Source organism: Rhincodon typus, chromosome 4 (assembly GCF_021869965.1).
Source record: "Rhincodon typus isolate 14 chromosome 4, sRhiTyp1.1, whole genome shotgun sequence".
In the NCBI taxonomy this organism is placed as follows: Eukaryota; Metazoa; Chordata; class Chondrichthyes; order Orectolobiformes; family Rhincodontidae; genus Rhincodon; species Rhincodon typus.
In genome coordinates, this window is record NC_063335.1 from 84,780,823 (window position 1) to 84,790,739 (window position 9,917).

Genomic DNA, 9,917 nt, shown 5'->3' on the forward strand with positions numbered 1-9,917 from the left:
GCATAGGTAGAAGGCAGGAGTATGGCATTAAGATAGAGGATCAGCCGTGATCCTCAAAAGGTACAACAGGCTTGAATGGCTGAATGGCCTACTGCTGCTCCTAGTTTCTATGCAAGTAGATACTTAATGCTTACTTAAGAAGCCTCATGGGCCAGCAGCAAATGAAATTCCCCAAATAAAAAAAAGTTGCAGTCTTATCATCATTCCCATTTGACTTTTAGAAAAAATAAGTACCAACTGATACCTAAACTCGAACAAAAATTGGATTTTATAATCTCACTGTAAACACACACTATAAAACATGTATATAGCATCTTGAAGCATGTCCAAACGTACTTTATAGGAAACAAGATTATAAAAGTGAATTTGAAACACAGCACAGTTATTCATAAGGTATTCACAAAAAGGGATTTGGGGAGCACTTATGCACGAAACACAAAAGCTAGTACACAGGTGCAGTAGGTAATCTGGAAGACTAATGGAATCTTAGCCTCCTTTCAAGGGGTTTACAGCATAAGAGTAGTCATATAGTGCAGAAACAGGCTCTTTGGTACAACTCGTTCATGCTGACCAAGTTTCTCAAACTAGTCCCATTTGCTTGCGTTTGGCCAATACCCCTCTAAACGTTTCCTATTCATGTACCTGTCCAAATGTCTTTAAAATGTTGTAACTGTACCTGCATCTACCACTTCTGACAATTCATTCCATATACAAGCCACCCTTTATGTGAAAACGTTGCCCTTCAGGTCTCTTAAATCCTCCCCTCTCACCTTCAAATTATGCACTGCTCTAGTTTTGAAATCCCCACCCTAGGGAAAAGACCTTTCCTATTCCCCTTACATATGCTCCGCATGATCTTAAATCTCTATTCACTGGAGGTTGAGGGGTGACCTTATGAAGTCCTAGCCTACCAGCCCCTCTTTATACTCAAACCCTCCAGTCCCAGTAACATTCTTGTAAGTCTTTTCTGCACCCTCTCCAATTTAATAATATCCTTCCTATAGCAGGGAACCAAAGCTGTACACAGTTTTCCAAAAGGGGCATCACCAACATTCTGTAAACCGGAATAGGTCATCCCAACTCCTATACTAAATGGTCTGAGCAATGAAGGCAAGCCTGCCAAACGTCTTCTTTACACAGTCTACCTGTGATGCAACTTTCAATGAACGATGTACCTGAACCCCTAGGGGTCTCTGCTCAACAACACTTCCCACAGCCCTACCATTAACTGTAAGTCTAGTGCACTGGAGGTTCATTAGTCTCATACTAGAGATGGCAGTACTCTATTATGAAGAAAGATTGAGTCAAATCAATTTGTATTCACTAGAGTGTAGAAGAATGAGAGGGGATGTGATTGAAAGATATAAAATTCTAACAGAACCGAGTAGATGTGGTGAGACTTGGGGCTGGGAATCTAGAACCAGGGAACACAGACTTAGTATATGAGGCAGGTCATTAAGGGCTGAGATGAGAAAAAAAAATTCTTCACTCTAATGGGTAGCAAACATTTATAATTCTCCACCACAGAGGTTTCGGAGGCCAAGTCACTGAATATATTCAGAGAACGCCTTTTTTAAAGATTTTAAAAGCATCAAGAGATGTGGGGAGAAACTAAGTACGGTACAGAGGTAGAATGGCGGGACAGACTATAGAACCTAACAGCCTGCTCTTGCTCCTAGCTCTAAATAATCAATTTATTATGGTAACGGAAAACATTAACATGAATTACTTCTCAGAAATAAACTAAAATGAGAATGTTGGCAGCATAATTTACTAAAATTTTAAGTTTTCTTAAATTGGTAAAAATTATGCTTTTCTCATCAAACACTCAAAGATTTAATTTGTTAAACTGCTGGTGTGACAGAATTCCACGGCCTAGCATTTTGTTCATTCTTCCCACACTATAAAGGCAGTGGATTAAATGAACGAGGACTGCAGAAGAGCAGCACCAGGTTTACCTAGAAAAGGAAAGTCAACCTAGCAAAGTTATCTAACACGTTAAACAAGCTCAGCATTTCATCCACAGATAAGCAATGCCACAATGAACAGATCAACCCAGCCACATTCAGTCATGGAACGTTGGTGAACATTAAGGAATAAATGGAATAAGGAGCTCAACAACCACCACCACAGAAACGTCCAGCAACCAAGTTCAAAAATGTTCAACCATCTTCAGCAGAATTGCTGAGAAGATAATGCTTTGTTAAGATTCCGACCAAGATCTCCACCTCGCAGTATCAGTCTTTAAACAATTTAGTACACTCCAGAATTGAATGAATGTAAATAACGGAACAAAAGCTTGGACAACCTCCCAGTCATCACGCAAGAACTGGCTTGAAAAATAGTCACAATCCTAGCCTAACTGTTCCAACCTTTGACAACACTGGTGGTTACCTGGTAATAGGAGTATTGCCCAGGTATTCCCTACACATAAAAAGGACAAATCCAGAGCCTATTCTCAATAAACAAAGTCATGAAAAGCAACAATAGTTCTCTCCGGTGGCATTAAACACTTCAATAATTTGCTCCCCAATCCTCATTTGGATCCACCATCACCATTTGACTCCAGGCTTAATGACAACTTTGGTCAAATTATGGAAACTAGAGTTGAATTGCAGAAGCAACATCAAAGTGACTATCTGTCAATAAGCATGACACCAAGGAGACACAGCAAAACAATAAAAATTAAGGAAAGGATAACTCTCCAACAACTGGAGTCTTAACTGACAAAGGACGAGGATTACTGGGAGGCCAAATAATTCTAGTTCCAGGAGTTGCTCAATTAGAGTGTCTCAAGCCAAAATACCTGCTTCATCTTCACATTCCCTCCAATGTAAGTAAAGATTTTGCTGGCAATTGCAGAGTTTGGGTTCATTTCAGATAATGATAACGAATCAATATGCAGGGTTCCCATGACAACTCAGATTTAAGATGATAAATAGTACGCTAGTTGCATGATCCAAGTGCCAGGCAATGGGCATTAATAACAAGTAAAATCTAATAATCTCTTGTTGAAATCTCAATGGTATTACCAGAGTTTTCTACCATCTTGGGTTACCATTGACCTCAAACCTCAATGGGAGCAGCCAAATAAAACTATTACTGACTTGTTACAGTTGATCAGCACCCCACAGTCAGTGACTCATATTTCCATCTCTCCAAAGCCTCTCCACCATCTACTAAGCAGAAGCTAGGAATGGGAAGAATGCTTTCCCCCCTGCTTGGATAGGCACAGATGCAGCCACACCACTGATATTAGTCAGGAGAAAATAGTATGCCTGATTAGTACTCATTCACAAGCTCAAACAGATATTTAAGCCACCAGAGTACAATCCACAATACAGCAATTTTCCAACGTTTTGTGAACAGGATCAAAAGCCAATCATTTCCACCACTTAGAAACAAGTAAGTCGTTTGTGTCAAAAGTAACACATTATCTTGAACGTGACGTTACGTTACATTATTTCCATCTCTGTTTAAGTACGGAACTCTATACCTAAGAGTATAAATTACTGCAGCATCTCAAGGGAAACAAAGGATAAGCAATTAAAATGTCAATTTGCCAGTATCACCACATCCAAAAGGATCACTGAAAAGATTTCCATGCTTCTAGTTAAAAAAAAAATTAGGGGGGAGAAAAGGTAATTTCTAGCTCAAATGCTCTTGTCCAACTCATTATTGCTCTGTTTTCCAAGCATATTGACACATACTAAAACGATGGACTATTTTTGTTTTAATATAGATTAAGAAATAGGCACTGCTGATTACTCCGGCATCACCTGACAAGATGAACCATAATTAAGAAAGTCTATACATATTTTAATTCTACTAATCTACATTTAAGTATTCTTTGCTGCATTTGAACCAACAATTGGTTTCCTGACATAGGTTGATAATGATCAAAGGGTTGTAATCACATAAAAGATTAGTTTTTACTCATGTCAATTTATTTTTAAAAACTATTCGGAAATCAAACTATTAGTGCTGTGTTCCATAAATTAAACAGAATCTATTCAGAACTTACACCTGTTAGGTAATTTTACATCTATAAAAGTAGATTAGTTGGAGATTTTAAAAAAACTCATTACTGGCTACGTTCTTTAGAATTTCAGGAATGCTAGATACTCTCCAACTCCATCAGAAAATTGAGAACAGTTAACGTGCTATTTGAGGGTAACTATGATGCAGAATAAATCACAGAAAAAACGCTGTTAGTCACATCTTCACAACTTTTTAAAAATGGCTTTTAAAGTACATTCTCATACATGACAAACCATTTTCTATTACAAAGAAAAATGCTTACTGCTTAAACATCTTAACCATCAAGCAATACACAACGTTGGTTTTCCAGTAAACACAAATGCAAGAGATTTTTTTTTAAATTAAAAGTTAACACACCTACAAATGCAAAAATTAAATTCTTAGTATCATTCTGACAAGGATTGAATTAGTCAAAACCTGTACATTTAAAGAGAATTAATTGGACCACATAACGCATCGAAATTTTTATGGCATTGCACGGTCATATTCCAAAACTTTAAAATGGAGTTCTGTAAATAACTTCCTATGTTTTTAACAGATGGAATTAAGTCACAATTGGATAAGGAAATTTCTTCTGTAAAATGAATACCCTTAGTTGACAAGACAAAAAAAATTCACTCAAAGTTAAAGCATCAAATAGGTTGTATCTTATTTAGAAATGTTTAATAACATTCTAAGAAAATGTTCCTTCTGTTGACACTTACATATGGGAAAAATAACATTTTCAGGATAAAAATTATATTAGTAACTTTATTCTCCTGTGGTCTAATTCTTCTACCTACAGACCTGGGGGGTGGGTTTTACTTTTAGAAACAATGGTGCACTTTAAAGCCTATTTTGCTTATTGTAAATGTGTATATTTTCACTGTGCATATCACTATGTCCAAAACATAGTCAGCACAAGTCTATCCCATATCCATAACTTGCCTCAAGGAGAATTGGGGTAAATGAGAAAAAAAAAATCACCGTTAACAAAGTTACACAATTATTATACAGGATGTTGAGCCATTTAAAATGTTTCACTCAATCACCCTTTTACAGTGAAAAATAAAAGTGATTCAGAACTTCTTCATGCTGAAGTTCAACTATTCAAGTTTACTTCCAAACCATCTAGACAGCAACAGCTCTTAACTTTCAAACCCTATCAAAATCAAGAAACTGAACAAAATTAGAATGTATTCATGTAAACTATATCAATTGAGTCAAGACAGAATATAATATATATCCCAAAGCAGTAAACTAGAGCCAACTATTTTCTGGCAACACAAATGAAAAAATTTCAACAGGAGTGATGTTTGCCTGAAAATCACAGAAGACAACAACTCAATTTATTTATTTATTCCATTTGGTGGAACCAGTGGTCAGACAGCAACTAACTTTTACTCAGAGAATCTAAAATTTGTTTGTTTAAAACAAAAACGTAGGTTCCACTGTACTTAAAGCAAACTTAGTTTGACATTCCTTTTTCCAATCGGTTTGTCATTCAGTTCACGAACAGCAGCCATTGCTTCATCAACTGTTTCAAACGTAATTATTGCGTCGCCTGCAGGGAACCCCCTCTTATTGTACCGTACAATGACAGACTCTGGAATAACACGATAGCCATAGAAGAAGTCCAGTATTTCATCAACTGAGATTTTGAAAGGCAGGTTGAAAGCCTTCACAACAGCCATGCCACTGGCAATTCCCGTACGACCTCGGTAGCCTGAATCAAATCGAGATCCTAATCCCCCTCCACTATAGTCATCAAAATTGTTGTTTCCAGTGTTAAACCCTCCATAAGGTCCTTCTTCTCTGCCATACATTGGTCCTTGTACGGTGGATACAGAATCCAAATTACCAGAAGGTTCAAAGAAAGGCTTAGATAATTCATGCATATCATGAGATAATGAGTGATCACCACCACTACCATATGAACCAAAGTAGTCACTTTCCTTTTGACCTTTGGCTCTTTCATGCATAGAAGCGATACCAAGTTCAAACACCTCTTCTGAAGTAACCACCTTTAGCACAACTTCTCTTCCTCCAAGCTTTTTACCATATAATCGCTCAGCCCTTAGTACTTCATCTTCAGACTTGAACTTGACCAGAGCCTCCCCTAGTCCAATGCCATTACTATCAACAAGTATTCGGATCCCATGTTCAGCCACACCAAATCCCTCAAAGAATTTATGGATCTCAGCTTTGGAGATATCAAATGGAAGATTACGAGCATAAATATACAATCTTGGGGAATGTGCTCCTTCTCTTGACTGGTACTTTTTTTCTTCAATTCTATAGGCAGATTTTTCTCTTGATCTTTGCTTCTTAATAGTGTCCATCAACTCTATCATAGCTTTTTTAGCAAGAGGATATAGATAAACTGCACGGTTTGCAATGTATGTCTTATGGTATCTTAAAGCTTTACGCATCTCAGCATCATTTCTAAACTTCACAAAGCATTCCTTAGTATTTTTACCATGAGGATCTTCTACAAGGTAAATCTGGTCATCTGTTATGTTTAGTTCATTAAAGAAATTTCGTACATCTTTTTTTGAAATACTATATGGTGTATTTTTTAACTGCATCCAATAATCTTGATCTTGAGGGGAATAAGATCGAGACCTGTGCCTTCGAGGTGACCTTGATCGAGTTTGAGAATGGAAATGTTTATTTTCATGATGAGGGGAACGACCTCGATTGTGTCGGTTTAGATCCAAATGTCTATCATCTATAAACAAATCAGATCCCCCAGAAATCCAGTCTAGTTCTGTAGCTCGATACACCTCTACAAACCTTTGCCCCATGTATTTTTTGTGACGCTTCAGTCCCTCAGCTGCATCCCAAGAACTGGCAAACCGTACAAAACACTCTCCATTATTCAGACCTCGGTAATCCTTTTGTAGACGAACTGCTTCCACTTGTAAACCATGGAAGAATTCTCTCACTTGCAGCTCTCCTGCAGAATATGGCATGCCTTGCAGATGTAAATAAACATCATCAGAATGAAAAGCTCCTTGTTCTCTCCTTTGATTATAAGCTGAATCAGCAAAAGGATCCATTGACCCAGAGCCATTAAATTTATCCAAACTATCGCTCATTGCTCCAGATGTCATTCCAAATAATGCAGACATTGAGGAACTAGGAGCAACTGGAATGTTCTGCGGAGAAGATAAAGCCATTGTTGACATATTGCCACTCATCATTGGATCCATACGAGTGCCATAACTGTTCATGTCAGAACTTCCAATTTCACCAGGATGAAAGGCATCCCTATTAATTTCATGTTGCATTGCTGCAACTAAGTTTTCAGCTAGTGTAGAAGACATACTACCTAAGCCACCTGTGCCAGAATTGCTGAATCCCGACCTTCCGTAACTGGATGTTTCTCCACTGGGACGTGCATATCTCTTACGACTCATCTCAATTGTACTCTGCATTTCGTTTCTGCTACTTAATGTTAGCTTTGTTCTACTCCCTTTAAGAAATTCACCCGATCTCATCAAAGCAAGCCGTGCATCTTCATCTGTAGCAAATACAATGAATGCCTCTCCCAGTTCACCACCAATTATATGCACCCCTCCATCAGGAATGGTTAATCTAGAGAAGAAGTGACGAATATCCAAGGTTCCTGCAGAAACTGGGAGCCCCTGCAAGCGGATGACCACAGCCATGCTGAACTCTATCAATAGAAAATGTTACCTGCAGGCAAGAAAGGCACACAGGATGACGTCAAATTATGTCAAAAAAGGTTCTGGATACTGCATTAACTTCCAAATATAATATTAATAAAAGTCAGAAATGTTAATTTTAAGAATAAAACAGATTCTTCTTACCCTGCACGAATTTGTTTAAACATTGACCTTCAATTCAAAAAGTATAACCATTGAATCTCAAAAGCTCCCAACTCTCAAACCACCAAAAACGCTAAAGTTGTTTGTGAAAATTCTGAAGATATCCTCCAAGCCACAACAGTTCTCCACAAGATCTGATGATGACTGAAATTGTCTTTAATGTGAAAAATGCCTCATCAATTTTAAGTCAGCCACAGCACCTCAGTGGAATTCATCTTGAAATAACGTGATAGATCAAAGTTCTAGTGATGCTTCAAAACTGCTGTCCAAGTAAGTGCTACTTATTAGTACTGTATCATTCCTTCTCCAAACAAGGAATGTAAAAAGGACCTAGGGTTAAAATTCAACTGAAATTAGCTAAAAACAAAATACGGTCTATTTTGCAAACTGCAACCATGGCTCTTTATGTAAAGAGTCCATCACATCTTTTCTCCCACATGGTAATCCACCCCTGTCAAATAACTTCACTCCAGGAATGGACAATTCCTATTTATTGTTTTCTCAAAAAAATACAAACAAACCACCTCAAACTAGTAACCCAAATTTTCTTTTCCCTTCAAGTATTGCTCTGAACTCTGCAAACAACTCCAGATATAAAGCAAATGCAAAATCCTAAAATCCACATTGGGGCATTTTCAAAATGTTGTAAATGACTCCAGGCAAACTGAAAAATCCACTACTGCACATAATTCAGCAGTCCACTTGAGAAACAAGTTACTTGGTCTAAAAGATGGTTCTTTCAGGTAGATCACAACATTAATGTTTTCGCGAAGGTATCAGGTACTGTAGACTTGATTCTGTAGCAACTCAAAGGCAGGTTCAGCTAACAATATAGCATATGCATTTAATACAACTAGAATTCTTCCTTTTTTTCAAATCTTGATTCTTTTGAAGTAACAGTCCTTACGTTTATGTTTTTGTTCCATAAAGGAGATTGAAAGTGATAGTCCTGGAGTTGCACAATGTGTACATTTTTAACCAACCCAAAATGGACAATACACAGACTCTCACCATCTGTTCAGAACATAGATTCCTGGTCTAAATACTAGTTAGCACTATGGGCAATAGGAATAATGCACATAATTCGGTAATAAAGCAAAATTACAGCAACACTCACAAAAAACCTAATATGCACTTTGAGAAGTTTAGATTACTCCAATGCATTGGACTAAACAGCAGTGAACAAATATAGCAACTCAACAATTGTAAAAATGGAAAGGTCAGATTCAAAATTTCGTTGCCAACTATTGTAATTCATTTACAAGTAAAGCAGAAAAAAATCTCTAAAATATGCTACACAGGACAAAGTTAAATACTAACCCCGCATTATAAAATGTATCTATTAGTTTAATAAACACAGGTTTTTCTTAACTATTGCTTCATAATGAGATGTAACCCTACACTAAAACACAGAAATTGTGATGCACAGGAAATGCAAGTGCTCTGCAGCTTGGTGTGCACAATAACAAATTTTTACCCATGCATGGCTACTTGGGAAATGATACATTTATTACAAGTTTATTTTCACTTTCCCGTTGGTTTGAAAGTCACTATTCGTAACTGAATCGTGACATTTGCAATAAAGAAACTCAAACGTGTCAGATGGTTATGTGACAATAATAAAGGTTAATAGTTTATCCCAGTTAGACAATTTTCAGTCACCTACCATTTGTATGACACTAACCTGTAAAAAGATTTCTTTTAAGCAGATGCTCGAACAGGTTCGTTAAAATCAACTCTACAGACTGCAAAACAAAAGAACAAGATTAAACCTGTAATAAATCCATTTAGAATCAAAATAATGGTGGGATTATCAAATTATGAATTTCAAGCACCTGCCATTGAACAAACTTTATCTAATTAAAAACATTTCAATAAAGTTATTCCAAACTAAAAATTCATTTCATCAACTTGTGAAAATTTTGCTATAACAAAAAAAAATCCATTTACGGTAGGCCACAACTTTGATTAGAGAACATTACATTCCCACTATAACAGATATAGCAAGTGCTGAAAGTTAATAAACTGCTTCAAGAATTAAAT

The 9,917-nt window shown here is 36.9% G+C and overlaps 1 protein-coding gene across 12 annotated transcripts in view; it reads right to left on the reverse strand.

The window, feature by feature from the left end:
• The window catches only part of LOC109911501 (RNA-binding protein 12-like), a 137,554-nt gene that overhangs the window by 126,300 nt on the left and 1,337 nt on the right, over positions 1–9,917 (reverse strand). For 8 of the 12 annotated variants that reach the window (XR_007261873.1, XR_007261872.1, XR_007261871.1 and 5 more), the window contains exon 2: positions 9,559–9,619. Coding sequence is in view for 4 of the 12 variants with exons in the window: in XM_048595461.1 (XP_048451418.1) it covers positions 5,478–7,694 (2,217 nt within the window). In the remaining 8 variants the exon portion in view is untranslated. Of the gene's footprint in view, positions 1–4,215; positions 7,723–9,558; positions 9,620–9,917 lie in introns of those variants that run through there. The other 4 variants (XM_048595461.1, XM_048595463.1, XM_048595459.1 and 1 more) reach the window with 1 other exon arrangement.